The sequence below is a fragment of the Muntiacus reevesi genome, chromosome 2, assembly GCF_963930625.1.
Source record: "Muntiacus reevesi chromosome 2, mMunRee1.1, whole genome shotgun sequence".
NCBI lineage: Eukaryota > Metazoa > Chordata > Mammalia > Artiodactyla > Cervidae > Muntiacus > Muntiacus reevesi.
In genome coordinates, this window is record NC_089250.1 from 261,591,448 (window position 1) to 261,617,941 (window position 26,494).

Sequence of the window (26,494 nt, forward strand, 5' to 3'; positions counted from 1 at the left end):
TTCTGGATAACTATCTTTCTGTAAGAATAATCTGTCAGTTCAGGGGATGGCTCTGAGGAGGGGGTTGCCAGCCCCATCAGCACAGCCCCCAGCGATGGACAGGGGTGGGGTCACCCATCAGTGGTGCCCACCGACGTGCTGCAGAAAGCTGGTGATCCGGGGTGGACCATGTGGGTGGGTGTGGCGTGGGGGGAGCCCCTGAGCCCGCGGCCCCCTGAGGCCCTCCAGGGTCCAGTCTGGCTCACTCAGCCATTCTCCAGGACAGCTGTTGGGGTCGAAGAGCTCAGGGCCTGGACTCTGTCGGGGAGGAGCAGAGATGGGCATCACCCAGGAAGCCCCCTCCCACGTCCCACCTCCGCCCTAGAAACAGCCAGCCTGCCCACTCGTGGACTCCTTTGGTCCCAACTGCTTCCTTGTGACTTCCTGAGGACAATTTTGTACATTCTGAACCCTCTTGACATTTTGGAGGCTTAAATGGTGTGTGCTTAGACCTTAATGTGTCCTGAAGGAGTGTTTGCTGAGACCTTAATGTGTCCTGAAGGAGTGTTTGCTGAGCCTCTGTCCCATCTTTCTGCGGGTGGGTGAGCTGCGCTACGGTCTTGTTCAGGGTCCTGGGCCTTTATCAGTTCCCACATGTGGATTATGATGTTCTGAGTCTTTACACGGCCTAAATATGGGTTTGTGTTTGCTGAACCTTGTCACATGAGTGTCTTAGTGTTTGCTGAGCCTCATCACATCCCGAGGGTGGGCTAGTAGTGTGTGCTGGACCCTGAGCCAACTACAGGCCACTCAGATGTGTGGGAGGCCAGGCTGGTTCCCTGTGCCCCAACCCCAGGACCACCTGCACCCTGGTCGCCCCCCACCCACCCCCCAGCTCACCTCAGCATCCATGGTCATGTCCTTGATGTCCGGCCCATCCCCATCGCGCTGCGGGATGACCGGCGGCTCGGCAGAGGCCCCAGGGCGCTCTCCTTCCGCCCAGCCACTGGCCCTGCGCGGGGCATCATCCTCAGGTGAGGCCTGGCTCAGCCGGATCAGGTTGCTGAAGTTGGAGTCAGACTTGGAGCCTGCTGGTGGCTTGCGGATCTTGTGGCGGCCCACCAGGCGGCTGCCGTAGTAGGCCAGGATGGGCTCGGGGCTGGACTCGGGCAGCCGGCGGCCAACGGCGGCAGCCTTGAGCGGGGCCAGCACGTCGGGGATCACGTCGGCCCGGGTCTCGCCCCAGAGCCCACGCCCCACCTCCTGCAGGCTCAGGTCGTCCAGCTGATCGATGGCCCTCTGCATGCCGGGGGCCTTCTCCTCTCGGAAGAAGGGCCCGCTGCCCCCCGTGCTGCCCAGGCCCATGGTCGCCTCCTCCTCGGCCAGACGGTAGTAGGGGGGCCCGTCTTCCGAGGCGGCCAAGACCGACGTGGGTGGCTTTCCCTCCACCTGCAGGGACAAGCGGCAGCTGCGCAGAGAGAGCTGGTAATAGCGGGTGGTCTCGTGGGCGCTGCGCAGCTGCTGCATGGACACGAAGGGGTGGCGCAGGGCGGCGCTGGGGCTGATCCGTTCGTGCGACTCCCAGGTCAGCATGCGCTTGATCAGCTCCACCATGCTCTTGAGATCGGCGTGCTCCGCCAGCACCTCGCGGTCCGGGAAGGTCAGCCGACTGGCCACCCCGACACCGTTCACCGTCTCAATCTGGTCCAGCGACTTGAGCATGTACTTACGGCGCTCCAGTGGGCGCACCTGGTGGACACAGGGTGGGGCAGGGTGGGCATGGAGTTCCGGCCCCAGCCACTCCTGCTGCGGGGCCCACATCAGACCCCCACCCTAGTTTCCAGTCGGCCCTCCAGTCTGGCCCAGAGCTCTCTCGTGGCTATGAAGTCTGCACACGGGAACCCTGACTTCCAGTCCTGCCCAGGATCTGACTTGGTGCTCTCATACTGCTGGGAAGGTCACACCTGCTCCCTACCATGAGGCCCCTTCTAATCTCATCCAGACCCCGCCTGCTGACCATGACCTCTGGTCCTCCTGTTTAACCCAGGACTCTCACTGACCCGAGCTGGCTCTCACCCCAGCCCTCCAGTCCTTCCCTGAGCCATGGGTGCAGCCCCTGCCAGCAGCGAGCAGAAGGGCTGCCTCCTTTGGAATCAAATGCTGACCCCTCTGGCTGCCACAGCTGATCCCCACGTCTGATCCCAGCCCTCAGGCCTCCAACGAGTCAAGCCCAGACCATTCTCCCAGGGGTTATTAAGGTCTGCCGGGTACTTCAGTCCCACCTTTGGTCTCACCCAGACCCCTCTCTTGCTGTGACAGCTCCCACGCCTGGCCCAGACTTGCAGTCCTCTCTGCTGTCTCATCCAGACTGTTGCCGCACAACTCTGAAGAGCCTGGCTGCAGAGGTGGCTGCCCTGACTTCCAGTCCCATCCGGGGTCTCACTCGGATCCATCTTGCTGTAACAACTCCCAAGCTTCCAGCCCTCTCTGAGATCTAACCTAGATTTTTTTTTCTTCTGGGTGCAACAGCCCCGACTCCACACTGACTGCCCTCGTCCCCACCTGCCCCCCCTACCTTGGTCTCAGCCAGGTAGTCAGCCGAGGACTTCAGCTGCCAGGGGTTGGCGGCGTCGGGGTGCGGGTTGCGCTTGAAGAAGTGGTGGGCCTTGCGGGCGGCATGCAGCAGGTGGGGCTTGGGCAGGCCCTGCGTCTCACAGATGTAACGCACCTGGTCGTACTCGTTGTTGCCTGGGTAGAGGGGCCAGCCCAGGTGCAGCTCAGCCATGACGCAGCCCAGGGACCACACGTCCACCTTCTCGCAGAAGGGCAGCCCCAGTAGAATCTCGGGGGCCCGGTAGAAGCGGGACTGGATGTAGGGTTCCTTGACGTAACGCACCTCGCTGAATATGCTGGCCGAGCCGAAGTCGATCACCTGGCGGGAGGAGGGAGGCAGGTGGGCAGGGGCAGCGTCTCTCGGTGGGGGTCCTTCTGCATCTGCCACATGACTGCCTGCTACTGCACCTCTGAATCTATATCCCTGTCTCCTCCAGCCCGTGTTTCTGGTTTGTGTGCTGGTCTCTTGAACTCTTGTTTCTCTCCACTAGAACGTCTGCCCTTGGGGGTTCACCTCTGTCTCTTTCTCTCTCCCCCATGCCTTGTCCATCAGCAAATCTTCCTGACTCCACCCACTTTCTGTTCTGCTCACTCTGCATCCCATTCTCAGCCCCCACCCTGGTCCTGTCTTCCTTCATCCCCCACCTAGGCTACTGTAGAAGAAAATGGAGAAGGAAGTGGCAACCTACTCCAGTATTCTTGCCTGGAGAAGTCCATGGACAGAGGAACCTGACAGGCGACAGCCCGTGGGGTCGCAAAAGAATCGGACGCAACTGAGCGACTAACACACGAGACTAACAGCAGAACCTCCTTGCTGGCCTCCCTGTTCCTCCCCTGCCCACCCCGCCTGCCCCGCCAGCCCTCCAGCCTGATTCTCCCAGGCAGCCCCAAGGACCCTGTGACCACCTGGGTCAGATCACGGCACTCTCCTACTCAGAATCTTCCTGCGGCTTTACCACATCCTGTGGTAAGAGCCGAAGCCTTCATCCCTTGGCCTCAAGACTCCGACAATCTGCCTCGTCCCCTCCCCGTGGTCACGCAGCACCAGTCACACCAGCCTCTTGCAATCCTTGAACAACCCAGATGCCCTCATGGCTCAGGGCCTTTACACTGGCTGTTCCCTCGGCCTGGATTGCTCTTCCTCTGGATGTCCACGTGGCTCCCTCCCTCACCTCAAGTCTTAATTTAAATGTCACCTTCTCAGGGAGCCCTCTGCTGACCATCCTATCAAAACCAGCACACCGCACCCTTCTCACCCACCTCCCTGTGTGTGTGCTAAGTCGCTCAGTCATGTCTGACTCTGCGACTCTCATGGTCTGTAGCGCGCGAGGATCCTCTGTCCGTGGGATTCTCCAGGCAAGAATGCTGGAGTGGGCTGCCATGCCCTCCTCCGGGGGATCTTCCCAACCTAAGAAATGAACTCTAATCTCATGTCTCCTGCATTGGCAGGAGAGTTCTTTACCACTAGCCCCACCTTGGAAGCCACAATCACCTCCCTAACCCTCTATTTTTCTCCATAACCCTTTTTTGGGGGGATGCTGAATCAGGTCTTAGTTGCAGCACAGGAAGTCTTTTAGTTGTGGCATGTGAGATCTAGTTCCCTGACCAGGAGTCTTAGCCACTGGGCCACCAGGGAAGTCCCTCTCCATAGCTCTTAACATCATTTCACATACCATGCATTTTACTTTTGTATGGAGGTCATTGCTTTTCTATCCAACGAGGACATCAGTCCCATGAGGGCAAGGATTTTATCTATTCACTGCCGCATCCCTAGATGGCTGGAACAGTGCCTGGCACATGGTAGGGGCTCAGGAGAGAGTGAATGAATGTATGAATTGGCTTTTTTATCCCTGTCATTCTTTCTGTCTCTTGTTGGGTTGGTGTCTCTCTCTTTTCTTTGCCTCCTAATTGCTTGTCTGTATCTCTCATCTCTGTCTCTCTTTGGCCCACTAGAAGGACACCACCCTGAAGCCCAGGTCCTCTTCTTTCACCATCAAGCATTGCTGACACCCCACACCGGCCCTTGGATCATACAGGTGCTCAATGAACACCTGTCTAAGTCACGTTATGAATGACTGAAAACGCTTGTGTCTTGCCATGCCTCTGGGGGAGCCGTCTGCCAGTTTTACTCTGAATCTCTGACTGTATCTCAGTTTCTCCCTCAGTTTCCCTCCCTGAGTTACTCTGCTTTTCATTCAGCCATCCCTTGCCTTCTATCTGCAGAAGGCAGTGTTACCAAATGGTTATTGATCTGGACTCTGAACACAGACTGCTAAGGCCTGAATCCCAGAAAGTCTGGATGACCCCGATCATTCAGTCAGCCTTCATGGAGCTCATTCATTCATTCACTCATTCCACAAATGAGGCAGGGGTGCCAACACAGACCAGGTGTTGTGGCTCTGTCCTGTTTGTCTCCTGCTGTATCTGTGGGAATCTCTCCTCCTTTGGGTCTCTCTCCCTCCATCTGTTGGGGCAGAATGATCTCCCTTTTCCTGTCTCTATATCTCCCTGTGTCTCTGACGTTCATTTAGCACTGACTCCACAAAGGTGCTATGCCGGTAGATGCTGAAGACACAGAAGTGACCAAAATGCCCCTGGCCCTGCCCTCACAAGGCTCTTAGTTCAGACCCATCATCAGAGAGTAACAAGCCTGTAATCAGACAGAAGAGTTAGAATGGGGAAGGACCCGTGACAATTCAGAGGAGGTACCTGTGTGCCCAGCACAGGGTCAGGCCCAGAGCAGGCACTCAGAAAATGTTTTCTGATGAACAAACTCACGATGAAGGATCCTGCCACTGTCCTTCCAGTCACTCAAGCCAACAGGCTTTCAATCTCTCTCACTTCCTCTCTCACACATCACATCAGATTTACCAGCAAGTCCTATTCTAAAACCTTTTTTTAAATAATGTTTTTAATTGGTGGAAAACTGCTTTACAATGTTGTGTTGGTTTCTGTCATACAATAGCCTGTTCTAAAATCTACCCAGAGGAAAAAATAAAATAAAATCTACCCAGAGGGACTTCCCTAGTGGTCCAGTGGTTAGGACTCTCTGCTTTCAGGGCTGAGCCCAGGTTCAATCCCCGGTCAGGGAACTAAGATTCCCGCCAGCTGAGCCCAAAGGAACAAAATCTACCCGGAACTCCCCACCCCCATCCCCCCCATCCACACACACATCTCTTCCTCCCACGACCCCATCCACCTGGACCGGGGGCAGTCACACACACCCTCCCTTTCTGCTCCAGCACCTCAGCCAGTTCCCCTCCTGCAGCCAGAGGGAGCCTGTGAGCACCTGAGGTAGACTACACCCCTCCTCAGCCCCCAGGATCCTCTGGTGCGTCCACTGTAATCCGTAATCCGAATAAAACCCAAGTCCTCCCTGAGGCCCACAAGGCCCTGTATGCCCCCGGCCATCCCCTCAGTCACTCTGCTCCAGTCACGCTGGCCTCCCCACTGCTCCTCAAACACACACACTTTTGTACATGTGCATTTATATATAAGATGGTAAAGAATCTGCCTGCAATGCAAGAGACCCGCGTTCAATCCCTGGGTTGGGAAGATCCCCTGGAGAAGGATATGGCAACCCACTCCAGTATTCTTGCCTGAAAATATCCCATGGACAAGGGAGATTGGTCCATGTGGTCACAAAGAGTCAGACATGACTGAGCGACTAACACTTTTACACTTGATCTTAGCCAAAAGGCCGAGAAGCGATAAACACCTTCAGTTTCACACTTTCATATGTTTACTCCTGCCTCAGGACCTTTGCACTGGCTGGTCCTTCTACCCAGATGCTTTCCCCCAGATGTCAACACAGCTCCCTCCTTCTTTCAAAATGTCCCTCAAATGTCACCTTCTCAGGGAGGCCTCCCTAACCACAGAATCTAGAGTTTCACTCATCACCACCCCACATCCTCCTCCTCCCAATTTCATCTTGTCAGCTTCTCATTCACATATCTTATTCTGCTCATTTGTCTTGGAGACTCCATCTCCCCCACTAGAATTCAGATGGGAAAGAATCTGCCTGCAATGCAGGAGACCCAGATTCAATCCCTGGGTTGGGAAGATCCTCTGGAGAAGGAAATGGCAGCCCACTCTAGTATTCTTGCCTGGAAAATCCTATGGACAGAGGAGCCTGGCAGGCTACAGTCCGTGGGGTCGCAAAGAGTCGGACCTGACTGAGTGACTAACACTTTCACTTTCACTGTCTCCCTCACTAGAACATCGCAGGGATGCGACCAGGCCAGAGGAGCTGAGCTAAGAATGGAGCAAGGATGGGGAGACCTCAGGACTGTCAGGGAGAGAGTGTCAGGACTGGGATGGGGGAGAGAGGAATTTCAGAGCCAGGAGGCAGGGAGAACCATCGTGGACAAGGAGGGAGAGACCTCAGGGAGGGAGGTGGGACCCAGGGAGACCTCAAGAGTCAAGCAGAGACCCCAGGGCTGGGGGGAGCCGGGTGAGAACAGGAGCAGGGGGCCTGCTGCCCAGGGATGGCCACACTCACCTTGACCCTGAACGGACAGCGGGTCTGGTCCACCAGCATGATGTTCTCGGGCTTGAGATCAGCGTGGATGATGGTGAGTTCCTTGAGTCTGGCCAGGGCCCGGAGTACCTGCAGGGTGACCGTGCGGATGTGGCGGGCGGGGAGGGGCGCGAAGTTGTTCTCCTTCTGGAATTCGAACAGGTTTTGCTCCAGCAGCTCGAAGACCAGGTAGAACTTGAGGGCGTCGTGGAAGAACTCGAGGAAGCGGATGATGTGGGCCTCCTCGGGGTCCAGGCCCCGCATGCAGCGCAGCAGCTTCAGCTCGTTCTTGATGATCCGGTTGCGGTAGGCGTCATTCTTCAGAATCTTGATGGCCACCATCTCGCCCGTGCTTCGCCGCCAGCCCTTGGCCACCTCCCCGAAGGTGCCCTTGCCCAGCACCTCGATGATGTCGTAGCGGTCAGTCTCCGACTGGATGGTGGCCATAGTGCCCCTGCCTCCGGATGCCGCCCTGCTGCCACCCCTGTTCCACGGGCTCTGCCTCCAAGGTCTCCTGCCCCCACACTGGCCCTGAGGCCCCCCCAGTGGTGGAAAGAGGACCGCACTCGTGCCTTGCCCTGCAAGGTTCGCCCCCACCTCCCTGGCAACCCCCAGACCCCTGGGCCACACGGCGAGTCTGCCAGGGGCCACACCCCTCCCCCAAAGCCCTCCTGGCTTGGGACGAGGGGCCCCAGGCCCTCCCGAATGGGTTCCAGCGTTGCTGAGTGGCTCCGGTTCTGTTGTTGGAGACCTGAGCCCCTGGCTGGAATGGGGGGGGTGGGGTGGCAGGTAGGGCCCCCCTCCCCCGCCCAGGGGCGGAACCCTGGAGCGGCTGGAGAGGTGAAGGGTCGACGGAGAAGGGAGCCTGAACGTGGGCCTTGGGCAGAGAGCAATGGGACATTCCTAAACAGAGGAGCTGCAGGCTTCCCAAGCTGGGGGATGTGTGTGTCTGTGCTCAGAAAAATCTGCTCCTGCCTGTGGCTGCCCCAAGGAGGGGGCAGCGTGAATAAAGCGAGGCCAGGCTGCAAAGGATCTTGAGTACAGGCTAAGGAGTCTGGGCCTTGTTCTGAGAGCACTGGGCTTCCCCAGTGGCTCTGGTAAATAATCCACCTACCAATGCAAGAGAAGTGGGTTCCACCCCTGGGTCGGGAAGATCCCCTGGACAAGGGAATGGCAACCCACTCTAGCATTCTTGCCTGGGAAATCCCATGAACAGAGGAGCCTGGCGGGCTATAGTCCATGGGGTCACAAGAGTTGGACACAAGTAGACAACAACTGAAGACCTTGGGGAGCCACAGAAGGACTTTGAATGACGAAGGCAAGTTGAAAATTTTATTTATTTAGTTACTTATTTTTAAATTTTGGCCTCGCAGCTTGTAGGATCTCAGTTCCCCGACCAGGGATCAGATCCAGGTCACAGCAGTGACAAAGACAAATCCTAACGACTAGGCCATCAGGGAACTCCCCAGGGTCAGATTTTGAGTGTCAGAAAGCCACTGTGTGAAGAAGAGTGGATTGGAGGGGGCAAGAGTGGAAGCCCCCAGCCTGCAACAGAGTCCAGGTGGCAGAGGAGGGGGAGGCAGGTGGATGGGACACTCAGGAGGCCAGGAGGACAGGCCATGGGACTGGGCGGTTATGGGCAAAGGAGGGAGCCGTGCGGGACAGGGCCCAGGGCTGTGGTGGGGATAACAATGGGACAGAAAAATGGACTGGCAATCTGGGGGGAGCGGACGTTAGGAAATTTAACACTGAAACATTAAAACACATATTGAATGCTTTAGAAGCCTTACCCGATCCTTAAACTATATATATATATACATATATACACACACACATATATATATGTGTGCGTGTGTGTGTTTTGTCATGCTGCCTGGCTTATGGGATCTCAGCTCCCTAACCAGAGATTGAACTCGGGGCACAGCAATGAAAGCCCAGAACCCTCATCTCTAGGCCACCAGGGAATTTCCCACAATATGCATCTTTTTAAAAATTTATCTGGCTGCACTGGATCTTAGCTGTGACATGCAGGAGCTTGTTCCTTGAGCAGGGATCGAACTCAGGCCCCTGCATTGGGAGTGCAGAGTCTTAACCACTGGACCACCAGGGAAATCCCTCCAGTATGCAACTTAATACCTCCATTTTATAGAAGAAAAAATAGAGGCCAAAAGAAGTTTAAAAAACACCCAAGGTCACCCAGGTGTGTGCCAGAGGCAGGCATTGACCCTGAGCAGTCTGCTCTAGAGCCAAGCTCCGAACCACCAGATACTGCCTCCTAATGTCCGGGAGACGCCCGGAAAGGTGTGCAGAGATGCAGACAGGCACCGGAGGCCCACGTGGACCCAGGAGAGACTTTGGGAATTGTCAGCACAGAGGTGAGGAGTGGAAGCCGGGGGAAGGGTAACGGGGCCCAGGGAGGGTGAGGAGGTGGATGAGCGCCTGGGAGGAGACCCAAGGGGCCTGAGGGAGAGGAGGTGGGAGGGAGAAGAGAGCATTCAGGAAGGAGGAAGGAATCCTGAGAAGTCAGGGCACAGAAGACAGAGGAAGCCCCGAACGTGGCCATGGACTGAGGACGCTGACAGTCAACAGTGGCGGGAGGAGAGCCCCCAGATGCTAGGGGCCTGGGCAAGGGGTGTGCACCAGGAACAGAGCTATCTCCTGCCACGTTTGGTGGGGATGAAGAGGAAGCATGTGATGGGGTGTCAGCTTGAAGGAAGAAGGTGATGGATTATGTGAGGAGACTGGGACGGCCCAGGGCTTCCCAGGTGGCACTAGTTAAGAGTCCACTTGCCAAAGCAGGAGACCCTGGTGTGACCCCTGGGTCGGGAAGGTCCCCCGGAGGAGGAACTGGCAAACTGCTCCAGTATGCTTGCCTGGAGAGTCCCAGGCAAGTCCCAGGCAAGTTTGAAGGACTAGGACAGAGGAGCGTGGTGGGCTACAGTCCATGGGTTTGCAGAGGGTCGGACGCGACCGAGTGACAGCAGGCACACACGCACCCTTGCTGGGACAACTCAAAGGCACAGCCCTTCTTCCTCTAGAATGGGAGGGTGGAGACGTGACAAGTGTGGGGTGGCGGTTATAGCGGCATCATCGGCAGAGTCCCACCTGGACGGCCTACCTGGGGCATCCCAGTGAAATGGGGACCCTGGTTGGGGGCTTAGATCCTGAGTGCGGAGGGGTCGCTGGGAGCCGAGGCCCAGCCCCAGTAGGGGCTGATAGTCCTGGGACTTAGTCCTAAGGTGTCTTGGGGTGGAGGCTCTGAACCCGGGAGCTCAGAGAGGGGACCGGGAGAGGCCTTCCTGGGTAGGGCAGGGGTGGATCAGGGAGTCAAACCAGCCGGACCGGAAAGGGAGAGCAAGGTGTTCTCTCGGAGGTGGGGAGGCTGCCAGCAGAGGGCAGGGGGTAGCAAGCGTTTTCTGCCCTTAGGGCTCCTGGGGTTGTCCTGGCAGGAGTGGCCCCCGCAGGACACGCAGAGTCTCCAGCACAGGGGTTCCTGGGCTCTGCTGAGGCACTTCCCCAGCTCAGAGGCCCCTGGGAATTTTGAACGACTAGGACAGCCCCCCTCCCACCAGGCCCATACCAAGGCCTTCCGGACTCTGGGCAGTCTCCCTGCACGCCGGACCCCTTCAGGCCAGACCTCAAGGGACTCCTTTCTCTGTACCACCCCACCCCACCCCACCCCCCGCACTCCGCCCCCGCAATGCAAGCACACAGAGGAGACCGCACACAGAGCCACCTCTGGATTATTTTATTCACATGGCTTGGCAAGGTACGGGCACTCCTGCCAAAGAGCCGGGCACGGCCATCCCGGCCCTGCCCCGGTCAGCCGCCCACCTCCCAGCCTTCTGAGGGTTAGTGCTAGTTATCTCACACACAGAACAAGGGGTGGGGGATGGGAAAGATGAGATGGGGCGGGGGCGGGGGTCTCCCTCTGCTCAGGGGTTTTCAGATGACAGCAGCCTGAGCCCCCTCCATCCTCGTGGAGCCTGGAGGGCCCGTCTCAGAAAACCCCACGCTGGGCAGCCGCACCCGGAATCCACCCTCATCCTGGTCCCCGCTCCCACCCCGGGCCTTGGGGCTTAGGGACACCCGGGGGAAGCGGAACTTGGGTGACTTCTCCTCACTGGGAGACTTGGGCGCCGCCTCACCCTCCTGCCCCCGGGAGGCCTTGGAAGGGGCAGCCAGGCCCACACGGGGCAAGCGGACTCGGACGCGACCTCGGCGCCCAGAGGCCCCTTCCCCGCCGCCCTCCGCGTCCTCCTCCTCGGGGCTGGGGGAGCCTTCTCCACTGACCGCCTCGCTCTGGCTGAAGCCCACACGGGGCAGCTTGAGTTTCGGGCTCTTGGCCTTCTCACCTTCCTCAGCCCCCTCCTTGGCCCGTGCCAGGCCAAACCGGGGCAGCCGCACCTTGAGCTTGTTTCCGGCATCTCCCTCACCCTCTGCCACCTGGTACTCAGCGTGGGTGCCCACGGCGGGTGGAGAGAGCTCCACGTCGGGCAGGGAGAGGTGGAAGGTGCGCTCTGCCCCTGCAGACTGGTCGCTTGGCCCCTCAGCCCCGGCCCCAGCTCTAGCCCCCAGCGTTGGCACCTTCAGCTTCAGCCCACCCTCACCGGTGGTGGCCTCCCCATCCTGCACCTCTCGGCTCAGCCCTACGTCCAGCTCAAGCTGGGGCACTGTCACGGCAGGCATCTTGAAGACACCTTCGCCCACCAACAGCTCGCCACCCGCCGCCTGGGCTCCAGGTAGAGCCAAGGTCACTTGAGGCATGTGGACCCTGTAGCCTGCTGTGCCCTCTGCTGGAGGGGCCGAACTCTCAGTCTGCTGGCCCGGGGTGGCCTCCCTAAAGCCGGTGAGCTCCACCTGGGGCAGGGAGATGCCCAGTGGCATCCTCAGCCCCCCATCCTGGGCCTCAGTGCCCACCTGCTTGGCTGGGGACACTTGCAGGCCTGAGAGCCGTCCTCGGCCGCCGGCTGCCTCCTCCTCTACCCGCCCCTCCTCCTGGGCCCCCAGAGCAACCAATTCCACCTCGGGGATCTTAAGCTGCACAGCTGTGGACTCTGACTTTTCCCCGGGGCTGACTCGCCCACCCGAGATGTCTGCTTCCTTCCCTCGAGCCAGCCCAAAGGAGGGCATCTTCAGCTTGGGCATCTTCACCTTCCCATCCCAACCCTTGCTCTTGCCCTCCAGCTCAGCTGTCCCTGGCACTAGTTCTCCCGCCTCAGTGTCCCGGCCCCTGACCCCAAACTTGGGCAGGCCGAACCTGGGCCCCTTGAGCTTGATATCGGCCCCGGCAACCTCTGCCTTGCCTGTGGGCAGATGGGAATCCAGGCTTAGTTGTGGGATGGACAGGTCGAGGGCGGGCAGTAGACCTGCCTCCTCCATACCCTTGGCCTCCACCTCGGTCCCCACCCGAGCCCTGGGGAGTGAGATGGCAAACTTGGACACCTTCAGCTTGGCAGCTCGTCCGGCCCCCTCAGCCTCTGCTTTGGTCACCTTTGGCCCCGAGAGTCCAAACTTGGGCAGGGAGAACTTGGAGGAGGGCTTGACTTTCGCCTCTGTCACCTCTGCCTGCCCTTCCTCCAGTGTGGGAAGCTGTGGGGTGACGATCTCCACGGAAGGCAACCGGAAGGCCACTTCCCCGACCCCAGCTGCTTCTGCCTGCTCCCCTTTGCCCACTTCGGCAGCAGCCTGCCCCTCAAGGCCGAGAGCCCCTGGCAGGTCTAGTTCCACCGAGGGCAGTGTGAGAGAGGGGACACCCACACGAGCCTCACTGCCCACCTCTGGCTGCAGACAGGGAAGTGTCACCAGCTTCCCCGAGACCTCAGCGCCTGCCTCACCCGGTTTGCCCCGAGATGGGGACTCCGCCCTCCCTAGCTTGGGCAAGGTCATCTTGGGCATCTTGAAGCCAAAGTCCATGCCCTCTGCCTCCTCTACCCTGGCAGCTTTTAGCTGCACCTCCGGAGCCTTGGGCAGCTTCACTTCTGGTGCCTTCGGCAGATGCACCTCCGGGACCTTGGGAGCCTGCACTTCCGGCAGCCGCATCTCCGACACCTTTGGCAGATGCACTTCCGGGAGGTGGACGTCGGGCACGACCATTTCTGGCACCTTGGGGAGTTTTATCTCCGGGAGCTTCACCTCGGGGAGTTTGACGTCAGGGACCTTCATCTCCGAGACTTTCGGCAGCTGCACCTCTGGGAGACGCACTTCCGGCACGGCCATCTCAGGCACCTTCGGGAGCTTCACCTCGGGGAGTTTCACCTCGGGGAGTTTCACCTCGGGGACTTTCGGCAGCTGCACCTCTGGGAGTCGCACTTCCGGCACGGCCATCTCCGGCACCTTCGGGAGTTTCATTTCCGGGCATATCACCTCGGGCACCTTCGGCAGCTTCATCTCCGGGCATATCACCTCGGGCACCTTCGGCAGCTTCATCTCCGGGACTTTCGGCAGCTGCACTTCTGGGAGACGCACTTCCGGCACAGCCATCTCTGGCACCTTCGGGAGCTTCACCTCGGGGAGTTTCATCTCCGGGACTTTCGGCAGCTGCACTACTGGGAGACTCACTTCAGGCACGGCCATCTCCGGCACCTTTGGCAGCTTCATCTCCGGGACTTTTGGCAGCTGCACCTCTGGAAGCCTCACCTCGGGCACGGCCATCTCTGGCACCTTCGGAAGCTTCATTTCTGACACCTTCGGGAGCTCCACCTCTGGGAGTCGCACCTCTGGAAGGACTGGCTCGGGCATTTTGGGGAGCTTGACCTCTGGGACCTTGGGGAGCTTCACCTCAGGCCCCTTGGGCACCTTGACCTCCGGCGGCGAGACCCCGAGGCCAAAGGAGGGCATCTTGATGGTGGGCAGCTTCAGCTTGCTCTCGGGGGCTTCGGGGGCAGCAGGCCGGGGCTCCAGGAGAGAGAGCCCGAAGGTGGGCATTCGAAGCTTGGGCCCCTTCACCTTGGCTTCAGCAGCTTCCTTTGCTCGGGCCCCAAAGCGGGGGAAACTGAGGCGGGGCATCTTCAGGGCCACCTCGGGCGCCTCGCCTCGGGGTTCCACCTCTGCACCGGGCAAGGCCAGGTCCACCCCCACTGTAGGCGCTGCTACGTCCAGGGTGGGCACCGTCACTGCCACAGCCCCTTCCCGGGTCTCCAGGCAGGGAAGTGTGGGCAGAGCAGGTAGCGAGGGCAAGGAGGGCAGCTCCACTTGGGGGACCTGGATCCCTACGGCCGCAGGCTCCACGGCAGGGGGGGCTGGGACCTGGGGGACACCCACCTCGGCACCTGGCAGCCGGGGCCCAACCAGCTCCACCTGGGGAGCCGTGAAACGGGGTCCTGCTGCCACCTCGGCCTCTGCTTTGGCCTTCCGTGGGGGAGGAGCAGCGGCGGCCAGCCTGGCTACCTGGGCCTCTTCGGCCACTTCTCGGACCCGCAGCCGAGGCAGCTGGAGGCGCCGGCGGGTGGGGGCAGCTGGGACAGGACCCTCGACAGCCTCGGCTTTGAGGCCTCGACGCAGACGGGAGAACTTGGGAAAGGAGAATTCGACGTCAACAGGGGCCAAGTCTGCAGGGGCCCCCAGGGCCCCGGGCATCACCATCTTCTTCTTCTTCACAGGGGACAGACTCTGGATGTTCTGGGGAGAGAGGAGAGAGGCAGGAGGCGGTGGGACAGTAGGAGGCCTGGGGTGGACAGGGGGAAGCCCCATGTGGTCATTTTACCAAGATGGGTACGTGTTGGATGGAGCATCTTGTCTCCAAAGCACCATCCCCACTTCCTGCCTGTCATGTCACCATGACTGCCCAGGAAGGCAAAGACTTTAATTTGGACTCTTACAGTGCATCACCAGGGGTGTATAAACTGTGACCCAAGACTTCTGGCTCCTCATCTACCATTTTCCCCAATACCCTCACTTTAGAGATGGGGAAACTGAGGCCCAAGGAGGTAAAGAAGTTCCTCCAGGGTCACTCAGCAGTAAGCGAGCCACCCTTAGCCTTGACTGAACCTGGCCTCTCTGGTTCAGGACCCCTGGTGGGTGAGGATCCTGGTTTGGGTGGGTGGGTCCCCCTCCCCAGGGAGGAGTTTAGGGGCAGAGAACAGGAGGCAGTGGATGGGATTAGCGCTGGGTTAGTGATGAGACAGAGGGCAAGTCTGGCCCACGGGTGTAGGGCAGTGGGGGCTCACGGCGCAGAGGCAGGATCGCTGGGGCAGTCCAGGGCCGGGGCCGGGCTAAGCACGCGTACCAGCTTGGCCACCTTGGCCCGCGGGCCCTTGATCTCGTAGCCGGCCACGGTCCCGGGCCGTAGCGCCAGGTCCCCGGTGGGTACAGTGCGCTTCAGGCAGAAGGAGACCTTGTAAGGCTCGGCGCATTGCAGCAGACGGAGCGCGTCCTCGTACTTGAAATTCTCGAAGAACACTCTGGCGCTCAGCAGCTGGTCCCCTGTAGGCCAGGTGGAGGTGGGCAGGGCGTGGGCATCTTCCCGCCCCGCCCAGGCCTGGCCCCGCCCACTTCCCTGGAGCCCGTGCAGCCGGGCGCCGCCCAAACTTTTAGCCCCGCCTATACCCGCCTGCAGTGCGTGCTAGATCGCTTCAGTTGTGTCCGACTGTTTACGACGCTACAGACTCTAGCCCGCCAGGCTCCTCTGTCCATGGGATTCTCCAGGCAAGAATGCTGGAGTGGGTTGCCATGCCCTTCTCCAAGAGCACAGGATACTGAAACGCAAAGTTCCTCCGTGTTTGAGGCTCTCACACTTAGAGAAAGCCACGGCCTAGGCTTTAGCCCTGCCTCCCTCAGAGCAAATCCAAGCCCATTCGCAGCACCTCTCCCCTTTCTACGCCCCTCCCCGAACCTCACACTTCAAACACTGATTTTGCTTTCTTTTACTGAGAAACAGAGTCAGAAGAAAACTTCCAGACGCCCGCACCCAATTACTCACCCCCCTCCCTGGTCCTGTGGCGATTTTCTCTACTCTCCATCTGTCCTAGGGATAAACCAACCCCACTCCTAGCTCGGGTCAATCTCTCCACCACCTTTTCAGGGACACACTCCAGCAATTCTCCCCTTGCTCCCTACATCATCATCAATTTGTCCTTCTACATTATTGTCATCAGCAAAGAACATACCACTCTTTCTCCCATAAGAAAGGTTGTCTTGGACTTCCCTGGTGGCTCAGTGGATAAGAATTGGCCTGCCAATGCAGGGGACACGGGTTCGATCCCTGGTCCAGGAAGATTCCACGAGGCTGGGAACAACTAAGCCCCTGTGCCACAACTACTGAGTCCATGTGCTGCAACTACTGAAGCCCTTGTGCCTACAGCCTGTGCTTTGCAACAGAAGCCACTGCAACTAGAGGCCCACATACCGCAATGAAGAGAAGTCCACAGTTGTCGCAACTATAGAGAAAGCCCTCAAAAAGCAACAAAGACTCAGCACAGCCAAAAATAATTTTTTTTTTTAAAGGAATGTTGTCTTGACCTCACTCTTTCTGGAACTTCTGCCCCACTTGTCTGTTCACTTTAACTGCACAATTCATGGAGTTGTCTGACTGCGTTATTTTCACTTCTCCAATCACACTTTTGACACCCCCCTCCCAGAGCCTCGAACTGGTCTCTCAAGGTCTCACACAGTGACCTCTGTGTAGCCAAGTCCAGCAGTAAAGTCCCAGACTTCATCCACTTAAACCCCTGCTTGAGATCCAGCTTCACTCTCTTTCATCCACTTGCCTTGCTTGGCTTCCAGGGTGCCCAACCCTCTGGAACCTCGCTGGGGGCTTCTTCTCAGCCTCCAGGGATGATTCCTCCCATCTCCCAGACCTCTTAAAAACACAGTCCCAGAGAGCCAGCTCAGGCCTTGGACCTCTCCTCTTCTCCATACTATTTATCTCTTAGGGAAGCTCACCCAGATTCAGGAGTTTAAAGGTCATAAATATACTGACAACTCCCAACTGTGTCTCTCCAGCCCAGCACTTCCCACATCCATCCTAGATTCACATATCCCTTCACATCTCCGCCTTGGTGTCCAGCTCTCATCTGACAGGTCCAAACTGTACTGCCGGTCTTTCTGCAAACGAGCTCCAGCTCCAGGGTTTCCCATTTGTGGGACTACCAACTCCATTCTCAGGTCAAGAATTCCTAGGCACATCCTTGACCCCTCTCTTTCCAACAACTCCATATTCAGTCCGGAAGACTCTTCCTTCAGATTATATCCAGAATCCAAACCCTGGCTTCACCTCCAATATCACTGTTTTGGCCCTAAGTATCACCAATCCCTGTCCTCCACTAACTCCCAGAGTTTGCTCAAATCCATGTCCATTGAGTTAGTGATGCTATCTAACCATCTCATCCTCTGCTGTCCCCTTCTCCTTTTACCTTCAATCTTTCCTAGCATCAGGGTCTTTTCCAATGAATTGGCTCTCACACCCATGGGGTCACAAAGAGTCAGTTCCCTGTCCTATAAAGTAGGTCCTTTTTGTTATCTATTAATATTTTAAGTATAGCACTGTGTACATGTTGATTCCAAACTCCCTGTTTATCCCTTCCCCTGGCGACTGAACCACAAATCACCAATCTCTTACCTGGATAATCACGGGAGCCTTTTTTCCTGCTCCCCATCCTGCCCCCTACAGTCTACTGCTAATACAGCATTTCAGTTTGGTCAATTCATGTTCTTTCTTCACTCACAACTTATGATTAAAAATCAACATCCTCCCCATGGTTCCCAAAGCCCTCAAAAAACTACCCCTTCTCTTACCTCTCTGGCCTCATCTCTTACTCTAGTCTTCACTAACTCTGCTCCATTCACATTGGCTTCCTTACTGTTCCTCCAACAAACCAGGCACTCTCCCATCTTGGGGCAGTTGCACTGGTTCTCTCTGCCTGGAATGCTTTTCCAGATGGCCACAGAGCTCATTCCCTCACCTCCTTCAGGCCTTTCTGCCCTTCCTGGTTCATCCTATTTTAAAATGTAGCTTCTTTCCTAGCTTCCATAAGCATGCACGGCCTTCTAATGTACCATGTATTTTACATTATGTTTCCATAAATTATTTACACATAATGTACTATGTATTTTACAGATTTTGCTTAAACATATCTCTCCTCACTAGAATGTAAGCTTCATAGGTGCAGAGAGTGTTGTCTGTTTTGTTCACAGCAGTAGCCCAAGCACCCAGAATAACATCTGGAAATAGAAGGCACTCACTAAATAGTTGTTGCATGAATAAATCATCAGCTTCATCCATGTTACTTAAAATATCCCTTACTAAGCTCTCTTCGCCACTCCCTCCAAGTTGTTAACTCCGCCTCTTTTCTTCAGCCCCAACAACCAAACTATAACTAGCACTTACATAGTGCTTACCATGTGCCACTTAGTTACATGCTGTGTTTTCAAATACTGACTCATTTAATCCACATAATAACCCTATGAGGTATGTACTAGAGTAAGTTCCATTTTAGAGGTGAGAAAACCGAGGCACAGAAAGATCACAGCATAGTTAACTGCAGATTTGGGAGACAATGAACCTCCAGAGCCGGTATCTGAGCAACCGCAAAACCGACAAGACGCACAAAGCCCGGCCCCTAGCCCTTAACCCCGCCTCCCGGCCCCGGGGCCTACGGCAGATTCCCGCCCCCGCAGGAAGGCCCCGCCCCATGCCCGCGCCCCGCCCACCTTCCTGCAGGCTGAGGTTCCTGGCCGCTGGCGAGTCCTCACGTAGGTCGCGGACGAAGATTCCCTCCTTGCCGCCTCCCGCTACGTTGATGCCGCTGACCCCGGTCTGCGCCTCTGTCTCCACGATGATCTCCACCAACTCCGCCCGCCTCAGCTCCTGTGGAGAGCGGCGAGGGGTCTCCATGGGGCGCTGGGACCGGACCTCGCCCAGAGCCCGCCATCGCGCTTAAAAGCAGCTCTTAACCGGGTCCTCAGGGCACAGGCGCCAAGGCGGGGCTCAAGCCGGTCGTGTAGGCCCACCCTCGCCGGCATTTCCCCTTTAAGTGAGCGCGAGGGCGGCTCGCTGAGACCCACGGAAGAGTTCAGTGGGTCTCCCGGTTCACTGGCCTGGGGGAGCCCCGAAGGCCGCAGTCGGGAGAGGCGGGGCGAGGGGCGGTATCATAGAGGAGGGGCGGGATGGGGAGGCCAGAGGGAACCTGAGTTGCAACTGAGAGGCGGGCCTGATGGTGAGGGCGGGGCTGTTTGCCAGGGGGCGTGGTCTGTCCGGAGGCGGGGTTAGGGGTTGGAGCGCGACCAGATAGAGGACAGTGGCCGGAGAGGAGCGGCCACGGAGAGGAAAGGGGTGTGGCTAGAGTGTATCCGTGGAGGCGCGGAAGGGACCCGTAGTCTCTGGACAGTCTTGAATTATGGGGAAGGGCTTTAACAACGGCAAAAGAGGGGTGAAATTGAGGATGGGGTCCCGAAGAAAGGGTGCGGTATGAAGTGGTGGGGGTGGGCCTGGCCTCCTTGAAGACTTGAATATGTGTGACTGTCCTATTGTGTACTCTGTGACCCCCAAGCCCTGCATAACGCCCATTGGAGAGGGAATCTAGTGAAGAGCGGCAGTGCGTGGGTATTGAGGGGTGGACTGGCAGACGTGGTATGCCTGGTATTTACTGTAAATGGTGCTGACCTGGCCCTGGCCCAGCAGTGCACTGTGGGATCCACATCCAGGCTTCCCAGAAGAGACAGTGAAAGACCTCAGTTTCACAACCCGCCCAGGAATGCACTCTGCTGTGTGTCTCTAGGGGAGACATTGTGCCCTCTCTGGGCCCATTTCTCTACTGTAAAGTTGGGTAACATGGGTATACGGAAGGAATCTCTGATTGTGAACTGAGACCTGAAGCAACAGAGATGTGAGGGAATGCTGCAATGGGCAGAGTCTTGAGGCTGGTACAGACTGGCGTTGAGCCCAGAACTGAGCCCAGGACTCGGAGAGGGGAAAGCAAATTTGCCCAGATGCTCCACAGCAGCGGCCCCAGGACTAAAACACTGGGCAGAACACGGTGAGAAGGGGTAGGAAGAGCTGTGGTAGGGGCAACAGGGAAAAGCATGACCATCACCACCATCCTTAGGCCCTGGGCCAAGTATTTTATGTGTGGTGTCTCATTTCATACTCCACACAGCTTGGGCAGTGACAGAATAGGGTACAAAGGTCCAGAGAAGTGAAATGACTGCTTAATGCTACACAGCCAGTTCAGTGATGGGGCCTCGGCCTCGGGGGTGTCACCTCAGAGCCCATAAGCTGTCCTGTAGGCAGTGACCTCTGTGCATGTTACCCCGTGCCTGCCACCTCTCAGCCTCAGCTTGGCTGCTATAAAAGGAGACCCACTGCGTGCTTGGCATCCACTAGGATGCAGTCAGTGCTACTGCTCCATGACAGTGAAAGCCACTCACATTCAAGGAGGCTAGGTACCAGGCCCCGGGCAGATGACACAGGTGTGAGTCCTCAGCAGCCTCAGAGATGGAGACCATTGCCCCATTTCAACGATGGCGAAACTGAGGGTTTGAAAGTTCAGGTCGTCTGTTCAAGGTTGTAAGGCTGAAGTGGTAGGACTGGGACGTAAGCCCATAGGTCCAAAGCCCATGTCTTTAACCCCTACACCATTCTGCCTCTTCTGATGAAGAGGCTTTCTACTCTATTTTCTTTAGCTTACTATTAATAGCATTCCAGAATGATCCTATCCCTTGTAGCTCAATCGGTAAATAATTCACCTGCAATGTAGGAGACATGGGTTCAATTCCTGGGTCGGAAAGATCCCCTGGAGAAGGGAATTGCAATCCACTCCAGTATTCTTGACTAGGAAATCCCATGAACAGAGGAGTCTGGTGGTTACAGTCCATGAGGTTGCAAGAGTCGGACACGACTTAGTGACTAAAGCACCACCATGCTCAATGAATTAGCTTCTTAGAATCTTAGTCTGTGTCAGGTACTGTGTTAAACACATCACGAATGTTAATTTCTCTTTCCCTCACAGTGACCTATAACAGTCTCTTGCTGTCTCCATTTCACAGATGGGAAGACTGAGGCAGAGAAGCCAAGAAGTGCCTCAGTGCCACCCTAGTCAGTGCCCCCCACCAGGGCCCCTCAGGTCCCCTTTGAAGGGTGCTCACCTCGGCACTCCGGCTCCTGGCCTCCATGGTGCTGCTGGGAGTCCCCTGGGCCCCCGGCTCCTCTGGTTTCCTCTCTCCCTTCTGCTGCAGGACCAGCTTCAGTTCTGCATGGAGCAGCTGCCTCTGAGCCTGCGGGGTCAGGGATGCAGGCTTGAGGCCATCCAGGGGAAGATGTGGGGAGAAGGCCAGGCTTAAAGGGAGAGGTCAGGGTGGGTATGAGACGGGGAGAAGGCCCCCCCACCGGCCCCAATCCGAGATGTCCTCTCACCGCTGCCTGTGCACAAGCACCCCCTCCTAACAGGAGCCCAGCCCGGGGTGGCTCGCAGTCGTCTGCGGGGCTCGCGCCTTTCCTCTGGGGTCTTGCTGCCTGCCAGGGAGAGACCAGGTCAGGAGGCTCCAGGCAGGCCAGGAAAGGGCAGGGAGGGGCATGTGGCATCAGCCAGTGCTCACCTCAGGGTCACCTCCAGCTCCTTTAGCCTTCTGGGTCCGGGGCTCTAAGAAGAATAACGTGAGCATTACTGTCGGCTGACCCTACTGATGATTCCTGAGTGTCGGACCCTTCCTGCACTCTGTCATTATTCTATCCCCACGGGTTCCCTGGTGGTCCAGTGGTTAGGACTCTACACTTCCACTGCAGGGGGCAAGGGTTTCGTCCCTGCTTGGGAAACTAAGATTTCACACCCTGCTGCATGACTTGGGGAAAAGAAAGAATGCTCTGTCCCCAAAGTGCAGGTGGGGAACCTGAGGCTCCAAAAACCTTTATCCAAAGTAATGCGGCTGGACAAGAAGCAGTAGTATAGCCAGGAGTGACTCCTAGGCCTTTCTGACAGTACCACCCCAATGTCAACCACCTCGGCTGACCAAAGGGGCCAAATTCACTGTAAAACTATCTCCTCTACTGCAATGTACTCCCCGTAGGCAAATCACCTCACCTCTCTGTGCCTCAGTTTCCCCATCTATCAAATGGGGAGAATGAGAGCACCTACCTCCCAGGGCTAGTTAGAGGGTCACGTGTATTTGTAAACATACAGTGCTGGGCACCTGGGAGATACTTCACAAGCACTTGCCATGATTATCACTAAGAACCTCCTGTGGTCCTGATCTTGTTTTGAATATCTCATGGGGGTCAGCGTGTGTGGACTTCAGAACACCCTGGTGAGAGCAGTACAGTTATTGGGCATGGGAGTTCCCTGGTGGTTCGGTGGACTTCCAGTGCACTTCCAATGCAGGGGGCACAGGTTCAATCCATGGCCAGAGAACTACAGTCCCACATGCTGAAGAGTGTGGCCAAAAAAATAAAATTATTGAGCTTGTTACAGAGAAGACGTCTGAGACTGGGAGAAGGAAAGTCACTCACCTGAGTCACAAATGGCCTAGCCGGAACTTTAACTTGTCTGAAAGCTCCAGCTGCTTCTACAGATGCACGTAACTAATGGACCCTGCGTGGTTACTCTTCGCCAGCCCTAGACTAAGACCTTCACTTTCCACCTCACTGCAGAAAACCCCAACCCGGAGAGAGGCCAAGAAACTTATTCAAAGTCACCCGGCCCAGTGAGAAAGAGGCAGAGCTGGGGTCTCTACCGACAGGCCCTTCTGGAGGAAAGGAAGATGGATCCTGTCCCGCTCCTCCAAGCCACCAACCCTGGCCTTGTCCTCCTGGCCCCCACCTGGCATGCCAACCCAACCCCCACTCCACAGGGAAAGGTCAGGCCTCACGAGGCACATTCCCTCAAACAATGGCCCATCTGCTGTGCCCAGTCACATTCCACCCCTGCCCACCCACCCCCAGCCACACAAAGGCCCTTCATAGCCCACCACTGGCCGAGAGAGAGGACACAGAGACCCTCCTCATGCTCCAGCTGTATCCACTCCACTGCTTGCCTCCCCGCCCTCTACCCTGGTGTCAGAAGGCTCTTCTCTGACTCTCCTAGGGGTCCTCGTCTCCATGTCCTTCTCTGGCCTCCCCTGTGAACCCCCAGCCCCTCCCAGTAGGCTTGACTCCCACATCCAGTTTATTTTCCTCTGGACTGGGCCTTATGCTGGCCCCCTTAGGCCTTGGAATCACTCTGGATGTGGAGGCTATTTTAGGGTCGGAAACTGAGGCTCAGAGAGGGAAAGTGACCTGCCTGGGGTCATACAGTTAGGACCTGTGCCCTTGACCCCACTCTGCACCTTAACTTGCACTGGTGACTGTGAGCACTGGCGGAGGCCAAGGCAGCAAAACAGTTGAGGTAGAAGCTGGGCTGGCAGAGGGGATCAAGGGTGCCAGAAACAGGCATTTTTAGAGTGACTCAGTGCCAGCACTGGGCCAGGCAGACACTTTATGGCTGTGGCCTCATGGTACCCCACTTTACTGATGAGTAAATGAGGGTTAAGAGATGGGCTATCACAGGGAGTTCCCTGGCCATCCAGTGGTTAGGACTTGGCACTTCCAGTGTCAGGGCCCAGATTTAATCCCTGGTCAGGGAACAAAGATCCTACAAGCCACATTGTTGTTATTTAGTCGCTAAGACATAGCTAATTTTGCAATCCCATGGATGGTAGCTCGCCAGGCTCCTCTGTCCATGGGATTCTCCAGGCAAGAATACTGGAGTGGGTTGCCATTTCTTCCTCCAGGGGATCTTCCTGACTCAGGGGTCGAACCTGTGTCTCCTGCAGCTCCTGCATTGGTGGACAGATTCTTTACCACTGAGCCATAGGGGAATCCCATTCACAAGCCATGGGGCACGGTCAAAAAAAAAAAAAAAAGAGACAGAGATGGGTGGGATATCACAGTGATGGAGTTGTGACTTGAACTCCAGTCTGAAAAGCTAACTCTGAGTCCCTAATACAAGGTGGTGTCCTGAGCTGTGGGTGAGAGAAGCCTGGTACTTGCAGGAGATGGTGGAGACGGAGGGGAGGATCTCCAGGGCCACAAGCACCCTGTCCAGGACAAGCTAGAGAAGGTCACACCCAGAAGCTGGCACCGGAAACCCAGCCAGGGTGGGGGCAAGAGAGAGAGTGCCCAGCTTCTCCATCCCTGCCCGGGACGGCTGCCCAGGCCAGGTTATATTTAGCCCAACTGTGCCCTTCCTGAGCCACGTACCCAGCTCCTGGGGTGGGATGGGGTGGGAGCAGCCTCGGAAGGAAGCCCCCCCGCCACCCCACAACCCCGGGCACTCTCTGTTCCCAGCTCTGGCTGTCCCACTAGGCAGGGGAAGGAGGGGTAGGGTGGTGCCTGGAGGCGGGCCTGACCTGTGTTAGGGGAAGCTCTAATGGGGCTTCCCTGGGGACTCAAGGCTAGGCAGGACTCTCCAGAGGCTAACGGCCTATTTCTTGAGTAGTTCCTGTGGCACTGCCCTGATCCGTTCCTGAGCTTCCAGAATTCTGAGAATCCCCTTTCTTGAGCATTCACTATGTGTAAAGATTCTTCCCTGCCTGAGCTCATTAAATCCTAACAACACCTCCCTGGGGAAGTCACAACTCAGATGCTCATTTAAGTTGTCACTCCTGCCCTTCAGGGTGTCATTTGTACCCTGAGCCCTTCAGCTGAGCTTTGGGCCTGCTGAGGAAGCCCCCAGCTTTGCCTCACTGTACCTTCTCCCCCTCCTCCCCATGCCTGGCACCAATGTCACTTAAGAATTCTCCCCACTCAGAGCCTCAGCTACCCCAAAGACCAGAGTGACCTGGAACCCTTGCAGTGGGAGCGGGGGGTTGACCTGACTCATCCAGGCCCCCAGATATCGTCTGAGGCCATCTAGTGATGTGGAGGGGGAGGCATTCTGGCAGTGTCCTCCGGGTGCCTCATTTAGGCTCAGCTCCAGCACTCCTCAGGTTTGAATACTGGGGCAAAGTTTGAATTTCACCTCTCAGAGCCTCAGCTTATTCCTCTGTAAAATGGAGCCAGTAACAGCGGCTTTGAGGAATTATGAGATAACAGCAGGTGCTTAGAATATTCGGAGTATACAGTATAAGAGCTCAAGTAATAGAAACTAGTCTCTGAAGGCAATTGTGTGTGGGAGGCAGGGGGCTGAGTATCTTAACGTGTCTCGTATCCAGCCTTTGCCCACAGTGGCCCCACTTTCTCCCCTACCGAAGAGGGACTTTGGGTGAGGGACAAGATCTAGCTTGGGTACCAGCCTCCAACCAACAAGATCAGCACTGCCTCCCCAGCACTCTATTCCAGGGACCAAAACGCCTGTCCCACCCTCAGCATCCAGCCCCAGCTCTTTATAAGCAGCAACTCACTTACTCTCCTGTCAGCCCTATGAGGTGGCCTCCATCAGCCGCACCCCTCCCCTCCGGCTTTTTCTTGGCTGCGCTTTGAGACAGGTGGAACTTCCCCAGGGAGGATGGAACCTGTGCCCCTGCGGTGGAAGCACGGGAAGACTGGACCACCGGGGAAGTCCCATCAGTGCACTTTAGAGATGAGAAAGCAGAGGCACAACGCATGCAGTATCTTGCCCAAAGCGACACAGCCAGAAAGAAGAGAACGTTGGGACTTGAACCCAGGGTCTGGTTTCAAAGTCTGTACCTTTAACTCCTACACCTTGCAGCTTCCTGAGCCCCAGGCACCCTCTCAGCCCCTCCCAGGATCCTGGGTCTCATTCCCACAACTTCTTAGCTTGGCCAGGTTGGGAATTGGCTGGCTGATCTCTTACCACTAGGCCTCCAGACACCTCGAGAGCTCCCAGGTCCGGTCAGTCTGCTCAATCCCGGTCCCAGGCTGGGGGGGAAAAGGAATGGGGAGGGGGAGGAGGGGGAGACCCCAGCCATTGGCTGCCGAGGCATGACATCACCAGGGGGTGGGTGGTGGGGAAACAAACATCCCCTTCTCCCAGCTACATCCACCCGCCAGGGGGTGGGAGCCACAGAGGAGAAGCCTAGATAGCTGCTCTTCCTCGCCTGGGCTGAGACCTCCACTGTGAGCCCTGATCCTGGGGTTGACAGGTTGCTAGTACCATGGGAGACTAGCCCCCTACCAACACTATTCCCTGGCTTCCAGACCCAGGCATGGCCCTGCTGGTTCCTGGGGCCCCAAAAATGAACTCTTTCCACTCTCTCTCCCAGTCAATGGGGGTTCAAATCCCAGCTCAGCTGTGTCCTGACTGTGTGACCTTCAGCAAGTCCCAGTATCTTTATGCATCTCAGTTACTCCATCTCTAAAACAAGGATCACAGAAGTGCCCGCCTGATGGGTTTGTTGTGAAGATAAAATGAGTGAAAAGAGACGAAAAACTTTCAAAAGCTCCTGGCACGGAGTGACTGCTACTTATACGCATTTTGTAGTATTCAAACAAATTAGGGGACCAGCTAGACTGGT

General features: G+C 57.0%; 2 protein-coding genes across 3 annotated transcripts; both read right to left on the bottom strand.

Moving 5' to 3' along the window:
- Nucleotides 1-25: 25 nt before the first annotated feature.
- On the bottom strand, nt 26-7,622 carry HIPK4 (homeodomain interacting protein kinase 4). The gene is made up of 4 exons (XM_065926119.1): nt 7,094-7,622; nt 2,555-2,911; nt 880-1,728; nt 26-297 (listed from the first exon to the last, which is right to left on the bottom strand). Exons 1-4 carry the CDS (start codon nt 7,556-7,558, stop codon nt 118-120), a joined length of 1,851 nt encoding a protein of 616 aa, XP_065782191.1. The 5' UTR covers nt 7,559-7,622; the 3' UTR covers nt 26-117.
- A 3,270-nt stretch (nt 7,623-10,892) lies between these two features.
- On the bottom strand, nt 10,893-25,868 carry PRX (periaxin). Of its 2 annotated transcripts, none has more exons than XM_065926125.1 (7): nt 25,834-25,868; nt 21,644-21,687; nt 21,462-21,560; nt 21,194-21,322; nt 18,761-18,917; nt 15,339-15,535; nt 10,893-14,731 (listed from the first exon to the last, which is right to left on the bottom strand). In XM_065926125.1, the coding sequence occupies exons 4-7, from the start codon at nt 21,218-21,220 to the stop codon at nt 11,057-11,059; spliced, it is 4,056 nt and encodes a 1,351-aa protein (XP_065782197.1). In that variant the 5' UTR covers nt 21,221-21,322; nt 21,462-21,560; nt 21,644-21,687; nt 25,834-25,868; the 3' UTR covers nt 10,893-11,056. The 2 variants fall into 2 exon arrangements, with proteins under 2 accessions (XP_065782197.1, XP_065782196.1); XM_065926124.1 differs by lacking the exon at nt 25,834-25,868 and adding an exon at nt 25,425-25,453.
- Between the last annotated feature and the right edge of the window lie 626 nt (nt 25,869-26,494).